Source organism: Nothobranchius furzeri, chromosome 7 (genome assembly GCF_043380555.1).
Source record: "Nothobranchius furzeri strain GRZ-AD chromosome 7, NfurGRZ-RIMD1, whole genome shotgun sequence".
In the NCBI taxonomy this organism is placed as follows: Eukaryota; Metazoa; Chordata; class Actinopteri; order Cyprinodontiformes; family Nothobranchiidae; genus Nothobranchius; species Nothobranchius furzeri.
This window is the reverse complement of record NC_091747.1, coordinates 60,990,409-61,011,411: the sequence shown is the minus strand read 5'-3', so window position 1 is coordinate 61,011,411 and position 21,003 is coordinate 60,990,409. Positions and strand designations below refer to the sequence as shown.

Here is a 21,003-nt window from a genome sequence, read left to right as displayed (position 1 = left end):
AAAGAATAGGAGATAAATAATGGGCTTGTCAATGCTCCCAACACTGTTCATACCCAACAGAGCAAGATGACCTAATTCTGAGGAGAAGGTTATGGAAAGTAACAGGTCGTTCCTTTTTTTCATCATCGGTGTCATCTGGGTCTTCGCATACCAACAGAATGAGGCGACTCCGTTTTAGAATTATTGAAACACATATTTGAAGAATATTATCTAGTAAATCAAGTAGATAATCAGAAGGAAGATAAAAAAACAAGAATAGTGAGATGATAACAGGAATCTTATTACGGCTCCGTACACAAACTGTTGCCTTTTATAGCAGCCGTGTCAACAGATACCGAGTGGAGCATCCTGCTAATTAAGCCTATCAAGGATAACTGAGACGAAGGTCGTTTTCATCCTTCTTCCAGCCTGATCTAAGACATTCTGCACATGTGATCCATTTCAGACCATCTGCAAGAACCACTAGAACTCAGAAAACACGTTTTGGTCATTTAAGCATTAGAAATAATCGTTTCATTTAGTAAAATATCTGATGTTCTTTTGTTAAATCGCCGAAAAGCTCATGAAAATTGTTTTGCTTTTTGTCTGTAGGGTGTCATAGTTTTAACTAACTTATTGTCTGTTTTTTTATTATTATTTAACTGATTACCACCGCTGGCATAATGGAATTTTTAATTACTATCATTCAATGTTCCCTTATAATTAACGAGGCAGTGTGCTTGTCCATTTCACACTGCATTTGCATGTTTCCCTTTCAGTTGTGCAGTTCTGAATCAATGTTCCTCTCATGGGGGCTTGTACTGAATCACCTGAAAATATGATTTTTTTTGTTTTAATTTTATGCAAATATGTTAAAGGGAATGAGTTGTTATCTTTATGCCAGTCAAAGAAATCAAATCTAAATTCTCCTCTTCATCAGAAATAATAACGTATTCAGTACGAGAACCATGCTTTTAATGCACAGTCCAATTAAAGTGTTTTTGTGTTTCCTGCTGATTACTAGGAAATGAGCGCCCCTTTTAATTAACCAACGCACCTATGAAGCTGAAATCCTAGACACATGAAGGGATAATCACAGCATAAGAGCAAATCATAAATCGTGGAGGTTTATTGGGATGTTGACATTTAAAGATTGAGGACAAAATGCTCCTAAAAAGCAGGAACACACCCGTAATTCAGAACAATGCCAGAACTGATCCAGGAAGCAAACAAAATGCTAAAAATCTACAAATATTTAACAGTTGCTGAACCAAACTCTGGTATAGATGCTAAACCTCTCAACCAAAGCCGAGAGGTTTAAGCCTTAATGCCGTAAATCACAACTTATGTCGCGTTTCATCTGGTTCCCACTGCGCTAACGTGTCACGACAGCATTCACCGTCGGTCTGGGGTTTTAGGAATTATCAGCCTAAAACCAGTAGCTTCAGAAATCTCCAATTGTGATGTCACAAATGGGAAATGGAGTACTTGAAAATAACTTGATACATATTATTTATAAAGTAGAACTATTTTAACTTACATATAAGTGCCCATATGTCTCCATTTTAAAAACACCAAAATTGGGAGTTGATATTGAAAGCATCCTAAATTTTATATTGAAACACAAAATAATTCCAATGTTCATTTGAAAATTGGTTTCACATGGCAGAAATTCCACGTCATCATTTTTGGCTGAAGCATAGCTCACTGGAGTTTAAACTGCAGTTGTCCCAACTTCCTGCAGCAGCCAGCTGTGCTGTAATGCTAACACTAGTGTGTATAGGAAATTTAACGAGTCACAGTTCAGTTTCTGCTTCGTCTTTGGAAACTTTTAGGTACCAAGTTATCAGAAAGCAGCCCCTAAGTACTGAGATCATTTACTACACCGTTTTCTATCAAGCTGATTCGTGACACTTATGAATACAGTGATCCCTTTTTTATCGCGGTAGATGCGTTCCAGACCTGGCCGCGATAGGTTAAAATCCGCGAAGTAGGGACACCATATTTACAGTATTTATTTAACAGGTACATATTCAGTATTCAGACTTTTAAAACCCTCCCTTTACATAGTACTGTATTTTTACTTGTTTTTTTTTAATAGTTTTACTACAAAAAGTGCATTTTATGATGAAATTGATGAAAAAAAACAGGAATTTCTTGATATTTCGCATAGAAAAATACAGCGAATCGGCGAATTTCCCTTGAATAAGGCTCCAAAGAAAAAATCTGCGAAGTCGTGAATCCGCGATAAACGAACCGCGAAGTAGTGAGGGATCACTGTATTGAAAAACTGCTGTGATTATTTTAACTAGAATTCCCAAATTTCTAACACAACTAGAAATCCCACTAACAGCCATGCTTACCATAAAACGCAAGGCTGGAGATGATGTCATGGACTCTTCCACGTTCCTGTCAGAGTTTCAGCCATTTCCTACTGACCAGTTTTCATCCGCTTTACCTTCTCAGCCCGAAGCAGCGCCGCTAACGCTTGTGTCACTGAAAACGTTCTTCTAAAAGCCGTTTTGGCAGTAATTTTACACGGAATATGACCAAAGAGTGAGCGCCTGAGCTGATGTTAAGGTTGGTTTATGCTTGACGCGTCCACGAGGTTCACACGGCTCCACGCTGAAAAGTTGCATCATTTTGCGTCATTTTATCAACCACGCCCCTCCACCGCGTCTCCGTACGGTCCAAGATTTCCGCAACGCGCACCTCGGAATATTTCTAACCACGCGGACGGACGGACGTGGAAAAACATGGCGGACCGGCAAGAACTAGTATGGCAGAGGTTCGTAAATACAGACATTTGTATGATTCAGCTCTCAGAGATCACCGTGATCAACATGTTGTTAATAATTCTTGGAGAGAAATAGCTCGCACTGTCGGAAAAGACGGGGACGCTGTTAAAAATGCTGGAATGCCATGTTGTAAACAGTAATTTCTACTTCTACTATGGTGTAGTGTTGGATGCATGCTGTAGAGCTCCATGCTGCCCCCTACAGTTTGGGAGAATATTGGCTCACCGCAGAGACGAGCCGCACGAACCATAAACGCTGCAAGTTGTGAAGCGCGTTCCATCCGCGAGCCGCATCACCGCATGGAAAGTAAATGCGTCAAGCATAAACCAAGCTTTAGTCTTCAGCGGGAAAAATTTACCCAAACACCAGAACCATCAGGCCAGTGGTTCGTGAGAGACAATGACAAAACCAGTCATTTTTCCTTTTTGAGACATTGTTTTATGGAGATTATAACACGGAAATAAAGGATACACAAAAATGGGAAAAGTCAGGAAGCCAGGACAATGTGAAATCTGTCAAACTCAAGTTACCAAAATATGAAAACAGTCAAAATGGCTGCCTCGGGAGTTCTAGTGCTAATTAAATGCAATCAAGTGGTAATAGCTGTTTTGGGTGAGAGTGTTTCTACGTGTGTGTAATAACAGACAAGTGGTTTTAATGATGTGGCACTTTCTCCCCCTTCTGCACTGAAGCAGCCATGATGGAAGACACGATGGAAGACAATCTTATGCAATTCAAAACAACTGCTCTGCAACAGACGCTGCTGTGCCGCTTACACAGCTCGATTTTCAGTGCGCGTGTCAAAAAGAGGTTGATTCAGCCACACACACACACACACACACACACACACACACACACACACACACACACACACACACACACACACACACACACACACACACACACACACACACACAAGTTTTAATTTATAGGTCCACCAGGAGAAGGTGACACACCGAGTTGAAAATATTGTAATCCCGTGCAATACATACAAAGTCATCAGATATGTTTTAATGACAAGCATCATTATATTTAGCTCACTGCAGCGCTTGAATTGCCTAAAACCAGCTGTTGTGTGTGCATATCATATGTTTGGGCTATTAACTAAACAAAACTGATTCTATTGAGTGAAGATCGCTGCAACGGTTCATCTGCCAACATCATCTCCACGGTAGGTCACATCCAAAAGACCGAAAAGTCTGTGATGAGAGACCGTTTGTCACTTATTTAATGGTTTCATCTCTCTAATGGGAACACTGAGACTCATGAGATAATCTACAGCAACTAATGCTGCAAAAGATTAGGGGATTACAAAGCACAAAATAAAAGATGGCTGATAAATGATCAAGCGTTAAACACAAACAAGCAGACGCCGTCGCTTCAAGATCCTCTGTTCCAGTCAGACTGCGTCAAAATCGCTTCAGCGCTGTCAGATTTCTGCTCAAAGCCAAACCGGCAACCTCAGCAGCAGAAATGAAGATTATGTCACAAAACCTCAAGGATTATTTTGTGCTAAAAATAAAGGATTTGCAAAAAATCCAACACCTTTAATATTTAACACTGGAGGTAAATGTTCTCACTGCTGTCAGATAAATCACAAAAGCACGTTTATGTCTTGGGCTGTCCTTGAAAAAATAAGATTATTGATCGAACCAAGCATAAAATTTACGAAGGCATGCTGTGTTTTATCATTGTAATGTTAATAAATAGTATGTTGGGTTATGTAAATTGCTTTAAGAACTATTTATATTATTAACTCCACTTGTGACCACTGAGCTGTGATACTCTATTTAAATATAGAACATCACCTTGCCTGGTCTTTAGTTGTTTTAGTCAGAAGATTCCAGGATTCTTTTATTCATTAGGGAATCGTACACACTTCGTTTTGATTCAAGAAACAGCCAGGTTTGTAAAAATTAAGAATTTAATTAACAAACAATTAAGACTGGACACAATGTTTTAACTATTATTTACTGTGAGTGGATGCGAACTAAAGGATGGTGTCGGGAACTTAGGAGTGAATATAACGTAATGGAGCCAGAATCTCCGTTTCTCAGACAGCTGAGTTCTGGACACGAGAGAATTTGGTTTGCAAATAAGCTATAAAGTTGTTATTATCAAAACCACATACAGACGCCATCTCGCTGTGTTCTACCTCACCCGTTCTGGAGACCCCCGTTTGGATCCGAGATGTCAAGGAGCCGACGACCCCACCGCACGTGGTTCGTGGAGGAACCTCGATGCGACCAAATCAGTCCTGAGATGTTGGCAGAAGGATCCCTTGGCTGAGGAGCACCAGTGGGAGCACCAGATAAAATTTCTTACACCCCTGCAGCACTTCCAGCTTTTTTTCTATTTTCAGTCCTGAGATGTCTCCGGGTCACAACGATAGATGAAACCGAGCGTCTTAAAAATAACTCTGAGGGAGTTTCGCATCAGCTTTGTTCTGCAGGTTTTATCTTGTTCCAGCTTCGCAGGTGCGAAAAAGGTTAAAGGTTTTGACACCGTGTCAGAATCTTTGCTGGTTAAAGAGGATTTTTGCTCAGGTGGCCGGTCTGAAGAACCCTCGAACTGTTGAGCTGTTCGAACTGAGGGAAAACCCAGAGATGGCTAGTTTTAATGGATTGATGTTATTAATTGGTTAGCCAACCAAATGTTGACAAGTCTGAGGATATTACCAAGCATCTCAGAGACACGCCCTCTTTGATCTGGAGACTATGAATCTGGGCAAAAGGTTAACTATGTGTCATGTGCCAACTTAACTTTACTCTGTATTTGTATGAGTGCAAATGGTGATGACCTCATCCAACAAGCATGCTAAGCATATATCATTAAGCACAGATCAATGAACATTTCATTGTTTTCCAATTATTATAAGTAGCAATACACAACGTTTATTTAATGATTATTTTTAATTATAAAATCTTCTTTCTTCTGGGAATAAAAGAGTTTATTTTATGAGTTCCTCTGTCAAGGGGACCTTGGTAGGAGAGAATGTTATTGTTTCTCTTTTATTATCTCTCAGAGCTGCAGTCCAGTTGGTGTGAGGAAGGCAGGCTCTGATTAAAGGGACTACGTGCAGACTTCCAGTCTCCTGTGAGAGGAAAATAATGTAGGTTGTGTCATAGCCAGGGGTAAGTTGACCTGGCTGTGGATCTGACCTGTGGGATCTCAAAATCAGGCCATTTCGTGACGTTACATCATCTTGAGTCAGGGGTGTCCAATCCTGGTCCTGGGGGGCCGGTAACCAGCAGGTTTTGTGGGTTTTCTGCTTCAAAACGCTTGATTAGCTGGTCGAATCACCTGTGCAGCAGCTCATCAGGCTCTGCAGAGGCCCGTTAATCACCTGCTGATTGAAATCAGGTGTGTTGAAGCAGGTTAAAATGAAAACGTGCTGGATACCGGCCCTCGAGGACCAGGACTGGACACCCCTGTCTGAAGTGAATTTGTCCCAAGGACATAACAGAATAACTGAAATGGACCAAATACATAATGTACGCCAACAGGAATAAATAAAAATGTCTCAAAGACCAGCAGGTGCAATTAAACACAGAACAGATTAAAAACTCCAGTGTAATTCAAGTGAAGCCACAGAAATTTAAAACACAAGGGGATCTCTTACCTTTTGCAATCCACCACAGCTTCTTCAGCCTCTTCACCGGTTTTCTGTCAATTGTTGTTCTTTTTGTTTCTTATTTTGGTTTTCTTCAGTTTGTTCAGCCAGCCATGCCAGCATCACCCTCAGAAATCCACTCAGCAGCCCCTCGTTAAGCTAATTAGCTGCCCCTGCAAACACCCACCAGTCGCTTTATTAGGTACACCTGTTCAGTTACACCTTACTACAAATAACAGACAACCTTAGAACATGTTAGTCTTTATTGTGCGTGCATTCACAGCAGCCGAAAGCTTGTTTTGGTACCATTTCTGGTCAGACATGGCTAAAGAACCCTACTTAAGGAACAATCTGAATATTTTACAGTCCACTCATGCCACTGTTTTGTTTGCATGGAGCTAGCAGAGGAGTAAAATGGTGAAATCCTGGTAAAATGTTAGGTTGTGTAGTTTTGGTTGAATCTTTTTCAAGAGATTTTATCTTCCAGCCACATGTTGGCATGGGTGCAGGCTTCACTCTTTTGCTTTCACACTCTCACCAGAATTTTCTACTTTGTACTTTTACAAATTTCATCACAAGCTCACGTCACTCCAGCTCAGGCTTCTGTCAGTCACGGCCTTGGCGCTGCTCTCTCGGTCCGTCAGGCAAAGCGTCCTTTTGGCGCATTTTTCAAACAGGAAATGTGGGTGGAGTAATGGGCCATTCCCATCTGTACCGGGTCGGCCCGGGCCGGGTAGCCCCAGTCGGCCCCAGCCTGGCCCGGTTGATTCCACACATCCTTGTCTTAAGCCCATGTGGGCTGATTCTACCCACCAATCAGAGGCTTGCTCTAATGGAAGGTGTGAATTTGCTGTCAGCAGTGGGCGTGTTGGCCCTGGTCGGCCTGAAGCAGACCCCCTCGAAAAGAGGGCTGAGAATGAGCCTTGGTTGGCCCAGGAAAATTCCAGGCCACCCAGATATGTAAACAACCTACGCTACCCGGCCCGGGCCGACCCGGTACAGGTGGGAATGGCCCATAAGACTCTAAATCAGGCTGATTATTGGCAGATGACACCAAAGAACCGTGATTTGTTGCTGGTGGAGCAGAATGGAAAGAAAAGAAAAGAAAGTAGCCATTTCTGAAACTCCCAACACCAAAACTTAGGTGTAAGTCCCTCATGATGGCATAATTTACGCTGCTCTGCGGTCTCAAACAGAGCATCGTAAAAACGCCACACAGTCGCTTTACCGATCCCCTGTAGGAGATAAACATAATTAGACAAAGTAAAACATCTTAAATGTTATAAATGCTTGTAGAAGCTGATTAATCATCACGCCCATGCTGAAATGGTCATAATAATCAGACGCCTTAGCCAGAGCTGACTGTGCATGGAAACAACGATTCAGAAGACCAAGCCATCGTATTTTTTTCGTTACCTTACCTCCCTCTCTGATAAAAATAAGGATGGTATGAGTGTATAATGTTGGCAGTAGTATAAATGAGATCTCAACGCATTCATTTTCATATAAAAAACAATCCCAGCAGTGATTATTGTCTCTAAAAAACTCATTTTCTAGGGAGTCTAATTGGGAGTTTTATGGTAAAAACATAAAATAAAAATTTCCCAAACAACTACTCACTCATTTAATGTGAAAGTTTAATAATTTGATATTCAGGTCCTGATTCAAGACGATTAAAAATAATGTCCTCACATTATCCATAGAGATAGGAGACGAATGCTCTGCTATTCAGATTCTTATTCTCTAATGACAGGAAATACTTTTTGGACTCATTATCACTCAACGTTGGCCACGTGCTAAAAATAAGTCCTATTTATTTAAATAATGGTGAGCAATGCTGCATGGGTGACAGCATTATAATGCTGTGCTGTGCTTCTGTGAACTTGGCAATTTGCTGTGAATCACCAATAAGTCCCAATGTGTTTGTGCTGCAGTCGGCGTGTCTGTGTGATCCTCCGTAACCTACAGAGGATCTGCAGCCACATCTCATATTTCTTTCCAGTCTCAATGGCAGGTACCGGTGGGATGGTGTGAATCCATTTTGCCGTTATGTAACACAGAATCAGAAAGCTGTTGTCAGGAACGTAATCAGTCCACAGGAACACGTACAAAAGAACAAAGTCTTTGCTGTTGATTTCTTTTAAAGTTCCAGTTTTTAACTTTTACAGAAACAAAATAAACAAAGCAGCTCATGAATATGTTAAGTAGATGTTCACAGTTTGCCTACATTTCAATGCATAGCACTCATGCAACCATTTATGTTGAATGAAGACTTGAGATCCTCAGTCAGAACTTGGATAGTCTTTGCCCCAAGCATGCAGAAGTCTGCTGCAGCAAGGTTGTGGTGGTTTATGGTTGTAGTAGGACCACCTCACTGTAATGAGCTTGATGCAAGCACGCCCATGGCATTATGTCCAGGTGCATTAGTGTGCCGTGGTCATTTAGAATTTGAAATTAAATATGCTTGACCCAAGTCTATAGGTTACCCTATTCACAGATGACAAGTGGATCCCGTCCAGTTTATTTGCTGCCCTGCAGAAGACAATCAACACATAAACATCAATTGTTTTCTGGTTACTGAACACCTGGTTTCTAAGTGTGCAGTTAGGTGAAATAGTGGCAAATTCTTCACAGATAGAATACGGCAACTGACCACTAGGGGGCTTATTTTCTTGTAAAAATGGTGCCAATCAAATATAGAGACACTATGCATTTTTTTTCTTCATATTTTTAAATAATTTTCTTGAGCCAGTATGTGCTAAAATGATCCTTTACAGGGTTGATAAAAGGCCATCCAAGCCCCCCCCCCCCCCCCCCCCCGTGGCCAGAATATTCCACGTGCATGCTCAAAGTTGCTTGGCCGGTCTGTCGGAGTTTAGCTGACATACCTGGCACTGCAGTCTGCTTCCAGCACATTCTCTGCATCTTTTAGATCAAGATCACAGCTGGTTTGCTTAATTTAGTTGTTAATCACTCCTGTAGACATTAAAGAACTCTGGGGAGACATTTGAGCTGTTAGATTAAAGATGAACGCACAACGAGGAGAAAGCAAGTTTTTGCTTTCAGTTTTACTAAACTGACGCTATTGGGTGCTAAAAGCAAGACACAACTCCGTCTCCCTTTAAAGTAGAACATTTTATTATATTGGACATGTTTCTGGTCAAAATAACAACAGAAACATAGAGAAATAAGGAAACATGGGAATTGCAAAGGAAAAAAGTGAGTACCAGTGTTTCCACTCAACTTTTTGACTAAATCTGAGAGGAAGGAAATCAAGGAAGGTGACGAGTTACGATGAATGTGAAGCATTTAATTATATATATATATATATATATATATATATATATATATATATATATATATATATATATATATATATATCAGAGAGACAGACAGAGAGAGAGAGAGAGAGAGAGAGAGACGCTGTTTAAAATATCATTTTCTTTCTTTTTTTATATGCAAAAACTAGCAAAATTCCAAATAAAACAACTGAGTATGAGAAAAACACAAGTGCAGTGCAGTAAAACAAAATGTAGCATAAAGGGACCCTCTTACATGTAACTGGATCCCTCGTGAGTCAGAGAGATTTGTGACGAGACAGGTAATTGATTCTGTTTAAACTTTTTGTTTTGTTTAATGGTTCGAGTCCCTCTCCATTAAACCCAAGCACAGACTAAACAACGTTGAAAAGGTGTGCAGTAAAATGGCCAGAGGAGCTCTCCCGCCTTTATGGAGCCAGAGTCACCAGGAAGGCCAAAGCTATTCTCGCTGACCCAAGTTGTCCCCATTCCCATGAGTGCGACCTCCATCCGTCAGGTGACATGTAACAGGGTGCTTAACAAAAAGGTTGCGTGTCCATTTGCCACACATCTCTATTGATCTGTTTAACAGACTGAAGTTCACAAATGTGATTTCAAAAGCCCAAATCTGATTTCTAGACAAGATCTAAGATACTGGAGAGCCAGGTAATTAACTTTCAACCAAAATAATTGGAACAGTTTGCCTTCAATTGTTTATTTTTGAATGTAAAGCTGCTCCAACATTTCAAACCCAGTGAAATCTAATTTATTTGAATAGTACGTTAAAAGAGGTCTAATTGTGAGCCTGCATGGTGGGAGACGATCCAGGGTGTGTGCCGGTGGCGTTTGGAGCACGACGAGGATGAAGGATTGTTTATGAGACATGGAAAATGGCAAGAGAAAATTACAATTAATTTGTGTCAACATTGTCATTACTGCCTTCCAAATTCGTCGCAATCTAGCCACCTCCTACTGGAGGAGCGTGGGGGGGGGGGGGGGGGGGGGGGGTTGTAATTTGGTGTGAATGGGTGGTAAATAGGTGTTGTTAATTTAATAGTTGTTCTACCTAATAAAAATCAGCCCAAACTACTAACTGTGTTACGCCGCGATAGAAAAGGCCCAAAAGTGGGGTGTGGGATTCTGAGCTGCTCAGAGGAACAAATAAAGACTTTTGCCACAAGCCAACTCATAACTTAGTCACCGGGGAATGTGGGATATACTTCTGCTTCACTGCCTGAAACATCTCCTGTTGTCTCCTGAAATAAAACTGCTGTTCAGCGGTGCAAGTGGAAATCTCACGCCATTGACCAGAAAGAAGGGGGAAAAAATCCATAATCCACTATATAGGATGATCACATTGCATTAGAGTCTGTAAATATTTAAAAGGTTTTGAATTTTGTAGATCTTTGCTGCTAAAAAGTAAACACGACTACGTCAACAAGGTTTCCACCACTAACTCTGGGTTTGTTTGTATCGTTAAAAGGAAACACCCTGGTCCTGGATTTGTATTAGCCTAGACGTTCTCTGGCAGGAGCTGTGTTGTTTTGTGTTGAAAGTAATCCGGTCACAAGCGGTTTATTGTCAGAAGAAACTATTAGGGATTCTGTTTGTGAGAAACAGGTATTTATCTTTTGTTTTTGCATTCTGATTTTGCCTCTTTGAGCTCAACTCCCATCTTCTAACGCTGAAGCAGCAGTGGGTTTGGGATGTCACCGCGGCGTAATTGTACCGAGGGAATGCATTATTTATGAAGGATTTAGCCTCATTAATCTGTGAAATGTTCTGAAAGTGTGATCATTTGTTGCTCCTGACTTTGTGCTTTGCAGATCTTTGCAGGGGGATGGATTTGCTCTTTGATGTGGAGTCAGTTTCACTCACTGTCATTGTGAAATAGTTCTCCTTGACAGCACTTCCCTTGTGTTTTCATTGAATCATTATCTGTGCCAGTGTTTGCACTCAGCCTGTCTTTTTCCTCTCTTTTGTCTCGCAGCTCCACACTGACCTCGATAGGGGGGACAGTTCGGTGAAGTACACCCTCTCGGGGGACGGTGCTGGCTCCATTTTTACCATTGACCAAACTACGGGGGACATCCATGCCTTAAGGAGTCTCGACAGGGAGGAGAAGCCTTACTACACCCTGCGCGCCCAGGCAGTGGACATCATAACCAACATCCCCCTGGAGCCTGAATCTGAATTCGTAATCAAGGTCCAAGATATCAATGACAATGAGCCAAAGTTCTTGGATGGGCCGTATACAGCCAGTGTTCCTGAGATGTCACCAGTGGGTGAGTGGCCAAACACAGGAGTCCATTCTTTCCAGTAAAAACAGGATTTTTCCCTTTGAAGAGGGGAGTGCGAGAAGTTCAGTTTCAGGTGCAGCCCGGGTGCAACTAGAGGGGGTAACACTGCTCTCCCTAACAGATTGTGACATTTCAGAGAACCGTTTTATTCCCGGTGTGCCCGGAGAATATTTCACAGCTTTGTCTTTACACATTCCCCCCCAGGGAGGACAGATCAAGGTAATTCGCCAGGAGAATGCTTTCTCTTGATGTGAATCACAATGAAGCCCTCAAAACTTCAAATTCAGCAGTCTCAAGAGGAAAGCTGGAAAGCAGATAAAAACGTGCCGTGGCATCATTGAGCACCCAGAATCAAAAGGAGTGCCGTGGTGTTTACTGTAGGAGAGAAGCTTTCAAGTTCGTTCAAAAAAATAAATAAAAAAAAAAACACACGCATCTGTTGGGTCCATGAAATGAAGCTCAAAGAAAAATACAAGACTGACCGGTCATTCCAAAGCCCGTTGCTCTGAGAGATAGAACCAAGCGCAAACCCTCGTGTTTGCGTTCTCAAAGTTCTTAAAAAAGTTGGAGGAAATGTTATTTTTCTCTGTTCAGACACGGACTTCACATTTTCTGAATGAGTTCATTAGCAGGTAAACTTCCAGACTGTTCAACTGGCCATCTTGGATCGGGATGTCATGGGAGTTAATTAGTCAACACTTAGGTTGCTTCTTCAACATATTTTACAGCTGTTTTCAAAAAGGAAGCAGTAACATCTCATGATCTGCCTAAAGAAAAATTAACAAAAAAAAACACTTGATTATTAACTTTACTATATCAGAGATTAGTGCATGGAGCACCGTCCATAAATGCCATGTTGGTCTGAGTTCTGGACAAAACTGACATTTTTCTGGCTGAAATCCAACATTTCAGCCGTTCAGTCAGATCAAACCAAAACCAATGTGGGAGCTGCTGATTGTGTCACATACAACTAATATAATCACCATGAAAATACATCTGTTCTGATTAGCGGTGGGTACCGAATTCGGTACTTTTTAAGGTACCGACCGAATTCCATAGTACCGACCGAGCACCGATTCACGTCATTTCAAACGGTGCCTCGTTTCGGTGCCCGTCCTTCATAACGAGAACTTGCCTAGACAGCTGTGCATGTGCAAGAGCGTTATGTCGTCGGTCGCTGCGAGCCAGTTGTAAACAGAGCAGCATGGTAGAAAGAACGCAGGCTAAAGCTTGGGTCCACTTCACTAAATGTGATGGGTAACTGGGTGATGATGAAACCAGCGACAACGATCTAAGTGAGACATCCTCATCTTAATCTGCTCCGGTAGGTAAATAAAATGTTGAAGATAACGTTAGCTTGACGTGTTAGCTTCCGTTTCGCTAATGGTGCGTTCGCTTTCTCCTCGGAACTCCGAATTCCCGACTAGAAGAACATGAACGCCCTCTAAAGTTTGGCTTCACTTTACTAAATGCGACGGGTGATTGGGTGAAGCTGAAACCAGTGACAACGATCTAAGTGTGAGGCATCATCGTTTTAATCTGCTCCAGCAGCTAAATAAACAGTATAAGATAATGTTAGTAAAGTTTTTAATTACATTTAGATTTTTATTCAATTTTATGCTATTATCTTTTTATTTCTATTTATCTATTTTGTTTCATTGATCTGTTGTTTTATATGTATTTTATCTGGACCTAAGAGTCTGTCAATAAAGATTATCTATCTATCTATCTTAGCTTGACATGTTAGCTTCCTATGCCACCATTGTTATCATCTAATGGTGCGTTCGCTTTCTCCTCGGAAATTCTAACTTCCCAGTAGGAAAAATCAAACGAAAAAAGACGGCAAAAGGAATGAAGATACACAGTAAATTTAGTTCACAGTAAAGATGTTTGCTTCAGTTTAATTATCAGCTTATAAAACTACAAGGACGATGTTAAAATACAAACAGGTGAATGTTATTTATCGTGATATTCATCCAATATGGTTATATATTGAGAAAAATATATATCTAATTATAAAAGAGAATTAAAATAATGAACACTCAAAAGTATCGAAAATTGGTACCGTTAAGTACCGGTATCGATTCGTAGGTACCGGGAATTAGTACCGAATCGATTCAAATGTCAAAGGTACCCATCCCTAGTTCTGATGTTATTTATTGGATAAATATTAGCATATCAGTAGGGATGCTTGATATTGGCTTTTTTATCGATATCAGCTATACTGATAATGTTGATGCTTAATTTCCGATACAGATAAATGCGACGTACCCGTCTCATAAGAACCAAAACTAAAACATTTTAGGTTACTAAAATTACATATCATGCATGAATAAATGTCGGACTTTATCTGTGCAAATTGACAACTACTTCAATTTAAACTTGGCAGTTTTGGCTTGCTTTTAGCACCCCCTAGTGTCCGAACCAAAAGCAACACTTAGATTTGGTGTTAAAAAGACAACAAGGAGTTAACAGCTGAAACCTCTCCTCAGCCTTTATTAGTGTCTAAAGGAGTGATTCATCACTAAACGAAACAAATCAGATGTGTTCACGATCTAAAACATTCAGGAGACGTCCAACGAGGAGTGGCTCACCAGTCTGATGTTGCAAGTGTGGTGCTCTGGCCACAGAGAGGGGTTGGACCTGAATGACATCTCATTAACCCTATAATATTAACTCATTCGCTGCCAGCCATTTCCTGATCAGTAAAGCCCTTCGCTGCCAGCGTTTCTCGCCATTTTTACTGTTTTTTTAAGAGTCACAGAACATTGCGCGCTAGGATGATGTCGACGCCAAAAAAAAACAAAAAAACAAAAAAAAAAACAAAGCAGAGGCTCACCTCTTACATCAGGAAGAATCCACGTGTTTCGAGCGTTATCCCTTCTTTCATAATCCGTTGTTGAATTGTGATCGGCAGAAGCTTTTCCGGTTCACTCCTCGCTTTTTTTTTTTACAGCAGTGGCCCAAAACGATCTCTTAACACATGGATGTTCTGCTTCCCGATCACGTGGCATGTGACATATACAGATGAAGATCTGCTTCAGAGCTGAGATGTTTGTTCTCACGGTGCGGGGGCTCGTTCCGACAGCCACACAGTAAAAACATGCAAACGATGACTAAAGTTGTCATTGGCAGTGAACGGTTGGACTTAAAATGACGACTTTAGTCGTCAATGGCAGTGAATGGGTTAAAGGGTAAATTTTCACATACTGGCTCAAGAAAAGGACTTAGAAATATGAAAAATTTGAATAGTATGGCTTTAACCTGGCTGCACAGTGGTGCAGTGGTTAGAGCTGTTGCCTTGTAGAGAGAAGGTCCTGAGTTCGATCCCCGGCCTGGTATCTTTCTGCATGGAGTTTGCATGTTCTCCCTGTGCATGTGTGGGTTCTCTTCGGGTACTCCAGCTTCCTCCCACCGTCCAAAAACATGACTTCAAATAAGAAGACATGACTGTTAGGTTGATTGGTCTGTCTAAATTGTCCTTAGGTGTGTGTGTGTGTGTGTGTGTGTGTGTGTGTGTGTGTGTGTGTGTGTGTGTGTGTGTGTGTGTGTGTGTGTGTGTGTGTGTGTGTGTGTGTAGTTGTGTGTCTCTGTGTTGCCTTGCGATGGACTGGTTCTCTGTCCAGAGTGTACCCCCACCTGATTGCCCGTTGACCGCTGGATGGATGGATGGCTTTAACCCTCTCAGGCTCAAAATAAGTTTTGATAAAAGGACGAACAACCAAGTCATTCAGGGGAACTTCTGAGTTAAAAATGCTCATGAAATACGTGTGTGGAGTAACCAGGTAGGTAGGTTTTAACGTTGTAAATCTGCAACTCCTGCCTCCAGAGGGTTAAGTTAGTGCAAGTTAATAATCGCAGCTGAATCTCATTCTCCCCAAGTGTGACGCTGAGATGTGTTTAGCTAGTGATGCATTTTTCTATTTACTTGTGTAATGTAGTGAGTGATGAAATATTTAGAAAGGTCTTCATATAAGAAAAGCAAGCTTTGCGTAAAGATTTATGTTTTGTGGGGGCAGCGTACGTTCACTACACTGGGCTGATTTCTGCTTCACAAGTTTGCCAAATAAACTAAAAAATCCCTCAAACTATACCTCAGTTCTGTCATATGTTGTTGATATGAGAGAGAAGAAGTATCTGGAGAGTTTGATGTGTAATTTGTGTATTCTATGTAAAGGTTGGGTCATTAAAAGACTGAAAACTGATACCGGTATTTTCTAATATCAAATTTAATTGCTGCTATTGGCCAATATTAATGTGAGATTGATAACATCGAACAGCCCTATATATTAGAAATAACTGCTCTGGGTGAAAAGAATATGCAGTCAGGTAATTTTGAATGCCAATGCATCAAACAGCATGAAGGAAACAAGGGTACATATGTATGTAAGTTTAGAAGAAAAACAAATCTGTTCATACTTTAACTCAGCCAATCCAACTGCAGTCACATCCACTCCGGGTTTTCTAGATGTAAATACCAGAAAGTTGCCTGTGCTTAATTAAACTTTAGCTTACCTTTGTAGCTTTGGAAAGAAGGAAAATATTCTAAATGCTAATCAAAGAAATGCAGTGGTACTTAGTAAACTTGCTAAAAGAAAACCGATCCATAATCCCACATAAATAAAAAAGTTTATCCTCGACTCGTTTCGAGACGAGCCGGATTCACGCAGAGATTTCAAAGGTTTATAATTACGGCTAAATGAATTGTCTGAGTCTTAATTAAATTGTTGCTTTGGCTGCTTGTATACAAGCACGTTTTAAGATGTCGAAATGCTGTTTTTTTTCTCTAAGTTTAGTTCTTATCTGCACTGCATTAAACATTAAAACATTTTCATAATGTGCAGGGTTAGTTACTTTTCTCTGCATCAAAACTCTAACGTCCAATAAAATTTGTTATATTTTTATCAACTCAATTAATTTTAAAGGTCAAAGGTGACAGATCATTTGCTGCTGTGGCCCCCAGACTCTGGAACTCTCTCCCCCTGAGCCTGAGATCAGTGGACTCAGTGGTCTCCTTTAAAAAGCAGCTGAAGACTCACCTGTTCAAGCTGGCTTTTGTATGACCTTCTTCACCTCTCTCTCTTTATTCTGCTCTCCCCACCTATTCCACCTTCCTCAGGATCCAATGATTTCCCTCTTTCCTGTTCACTCTCTCTCTTTCTTAACATTTTTTAATCACAATTATCTATTTTTTGCTCATTTTAAATATATTTTTAACCATTTTCTAATTTTTTTAAATATTTTTACATTTCTTGTTTTTGTGAAACGCCTCGTGATTTTTATCTTGAGAGACGCTTTAGAAAATATTTTTTCTTCTTCTTCTTCTTCTTGAACTAAGAACTCTGAAGCCATGTTTTTCAATCATGTTCTCATTCAAGTGTTTGATTTCCCGACAAATTCTTCAAACGGCGCTCATTTGACTTGTTTACAGCCGTGCACTTATGTAAAAGCTGTTACCTGTTGTTGCCTGTGAATGTGTAGGAGTCAGAGGTGCTTGAAGGCTTTCAAACTAATTCTAAATGTGCTGAGACTGCCACCATTCTTCTGTCCTTGTCTGCATTGCAAATGTGTTATCTCATCTCGTATAAACGTGTTTAAGTCAGTGAATCCCCATCAGGTAATCGGGCGTTTTTGACAGCGAGGACGGGTGCTAATCTTCTTCAGCCTAACATTTTAATTCTGTTGTTAATGCACTCACAGACTGAAAAGCCTTTTTATTAAACTTTACAGGCATCTTGATGCTTACCAGAATGTAAAATGTCCACCTTAAGTGCTCTGGTCAGTGTCTCTTGGACATTAAAATGCACACACACACACACACACACACACACACACACACACACACACACACACACACACACACACACACACACACACACACACACACACACACACACACACACACACACACACACACACACACACACACACACACACACACACACACACACACACACTTTTTTAAGCCCCCAGATGTGCCATTTGTAGACATCATTCAAAACAATCTGCTTGTGTTTGGGGTTGTTAAACTGCCAACACTTGTTTGTGAATGTTAAGTGTCACACCCTGTCCTGTCTCCCCATTTTGTTCAGTCCTGTGTCCATGTCAGTTGCTCCCACCTGCCTCTCGTCACCCAATCACCCAAGGTCCCAGCCCTCCTGTATTTAAACCCCTTCTGTGTTGTGTCTCGTGTTGGTTCATTGTTTCTATGTCCTGCGTGCTCCATATTAAATTTCTTGTAAAATGTCCTACCTGTCTGCCTGTCTTCCTCCCCCCGTTTGGATCCTCGCCTCATCTCCGCTTCGCTCACCGGCACGGTAGTGACATAAAGAAAGACACTAAATAAAGCTTGACTTTGTGAAGGAAAAGTGTCCTCACCAGATAGTAAAAGAGCATGAGCCAGAACTTCTATTTGTAATTATTCTGTCGCGGTTAGGAGTTTGGAAGACTGCCATCTTGTCTTGGCTTTTTGTTTTCTTGTTGGTAGCATCATTTAATGAATAGCTGCGCAACAGTCTTTGCATCATTTTTAAATTGCGACTTTGTAAAGATGCAAATTTCCTACAGGAATATCCCATTTTCCCCAGTTTTCCTCCTCCTTGTTGCGCTCTTTCACTCTTCAGCGTTAGCTGCAGCTTTCTCACCACCGATTCACCACTCATTAGTGTCAGGTGAGATCGTTCGGAAAGCTGACGAACTTCAAAGAGTTTGGATTTCGGTCTCCCGAGAACAACGATTAACTCAAAGTCAATGTGTTTTTCACACTCTGCTCCACAGGGACTTACGTGACGCAAGTAACAGCCACGGATGCAGATGACCCAACTTATGGAAACAGTGCCAGAGTGGTATACAGCATCCTCCACGGCCAGCCGTACTTCTCTGTTGACCCTAAAACAGGTAAAGATCTTCACTGTCCTGAGAGTTTTCAGTAACTTCATTCTGCAGGCAAACATCACGTTGATAAAAGAGGTGCTTGAGAGAATCACTTTGTTTGTATTGGTTTTTGAGAATTCTGCTCTCCGTAAAACCCTTTTCACTTTGGATTAAAACCTTGCTGTGCTGGTTCATCAAAACATGGTTGGATTTTGGTAAATTACTGTAAGTGAAGATAATCCTGGTGTCGTTGTGGTGTGAAGGTGTCTTAACAGGTATATTCTTTTTGACTTTTAGCGGATCTCTCCTGGAATCATCCTAGATTGAGTGCTCACAATAGATTACTTATTCTGTGCCAAGAAGGACCATTCTACCTGAATTTGACCCGAAAGACTAGCCCAGAATCCTAATTGTAAACTAGGATGCTGGTGACTTCTTCGCCCAGATGATCATTCTGTTGTTGGAGATTTCACATTTAAGCCTGATTTATGCTTCTCCGTCTGCGTCAGTGCGGAGACAAGCAACGCCATTATCCGTCCTTGCGTAGGGATCCGGCAGGCACGCAAGTACGTACGGAGTCGAGCCCACTTTTTTAAACATCTGTCGAACGAGACGGATTACGCAAGCTTGTGATTGGTCAGGACGCCGCTGTTGTTTACAGCGCCGCCATTGCAAAGAGAGCCGAGTTTAACTAGCGGCAGACACGGAGAAGCTTGAAGAATACCTCGCGAAAAAACTCTAAAAATATGAACGTTTCATCCTCCCGTGACTGGAGGAGTGAAAAGATGCGCATTAAGCGTTTTATTTGTGGACGGAAATGACAGGAAACGTGGGTTTAGAGGTGGGGAGCGCGTGAAGAGGTGGGAGAATGAGAGACAAATATGTCCGTGTTAAAAGACTCTTATATACACAAAAAACACATTATAAACACACTATCTTGGACCGATACATGACAGGATACCACAGAACAGCGCTACGCCCTCTGTGGTCCTGCCGGGCAATTGCTTTGCAACACTCTCCAGGAGACGGAGAAGTATGAGAGCAAAACGCTTCCGTCAATCCGTGCGTGTCTGTCCCTTGCGGAGCTGACGGAGAAGCATGAACCAGGCTTTAGTTGCAATGTTTTGGGTTTCTCTATATCAGTGCGTTCGCCTAGAATCCAGACTGTTAGTTGTCAAAGCGAAATGATTTTGCTCTGTGTGTTGGTCTGGTCACACTCCACTGGATCCCCAGCAGCCCAGAACAGTCTGGTGCTGGTCCAATCACAGCTCTCTGTTTGTTTGGTGGGCAGGGTGTAAGTGCGACCGAGCAAAACCAAGATGGCGGTGACTTGTTTGAAACGGCGTTGGCATCAACCTTCGACTAAGTAGACTTCTTTGAGTCAAGAGTAGATGGAGGTACTTCAGGTCATTTAGAAAAGGTTGCATTTGCATCGTATTCAACAGTGTGACTGTCCCATTGGGTTATGTCATGTTGTTTATTTTCCAATAGCTTGCAGAGACAGTTTGAAAGAGAACCGTAGATCCTGCCCCACAACTGACCTCTGTCTGTGGACAAAGTCCAGACCACATATTCACATTTATAGGACAGCTTGCCAGGCTTTCAACACGTATCAATGCAACTAAATACGAGTGCATTTAAATTCATCTTTTACATTCTAGATTAGAAGTTTTTCAAATGAGCCACAGAAATCAGCCCACTGTGTTCAAATACTGATTCAGAGACACATTGATGTGTAAGGCAGTCCTTCCCATCATAAATCCATCATCCCTGTGGGAAGCTTTTCCACCTGGAACATGGTTCTGGGAAGGCTTTCCACAAAGTTTAGGATGTGTTCATGGGATATGTTGACTGTTCATCCAGACGTGCATTTGTGAAGTCGGGCACTGATGGTGAGCGAGAAGGTCTGGCTGTTTGTCTCAGCTGTAACTCATATGTTCTTTTGGGTTAATGCTGTGACTCTACACACGCAAGTCAATTTCCTCTACTCCAAAGTTACTCATCCCTGTCTTGCTCCCTGTCAAAAAAGGAGGCCATTGTTGGTAGTCTGGCTTTAAATTCTCAATGATGTTCTCCACATCATGGATAAACCACCACTGTTGCCTCTACTCTACATCCAGGACCCCGGTATGCTGCCACTA

At 41.4% G+C, this 21,003-nt stretch overlaps 1 protein-coding gene across 1 annotated transcript in view; it reads left to right on the top strand.

Annotated features, from left to right (window-relative positions):
* The window catches only part of LOC107383082 (cadherin-12), a 186,511-nt gene that overhangs the window by 82,831 nt on the left and 82,677 nt on the right, over nucleotides 1-21,003 (top strand). The window contains exons 3-4 of the mRNA XM_015955509.3: nucleotides 11,680-11,974; nucleotides 18,767-18,886. Coding sequence (XP_015810995.3) covers nucleotides 11,680-11,974; nucleotides 18,767-18,886 — 415 coding nt within the window. The remainder of the gene's footprint in view (nucleotides 1-11,679; nucleotides 11,975-18,766; nucleotides 18,887-21,003) is intronic.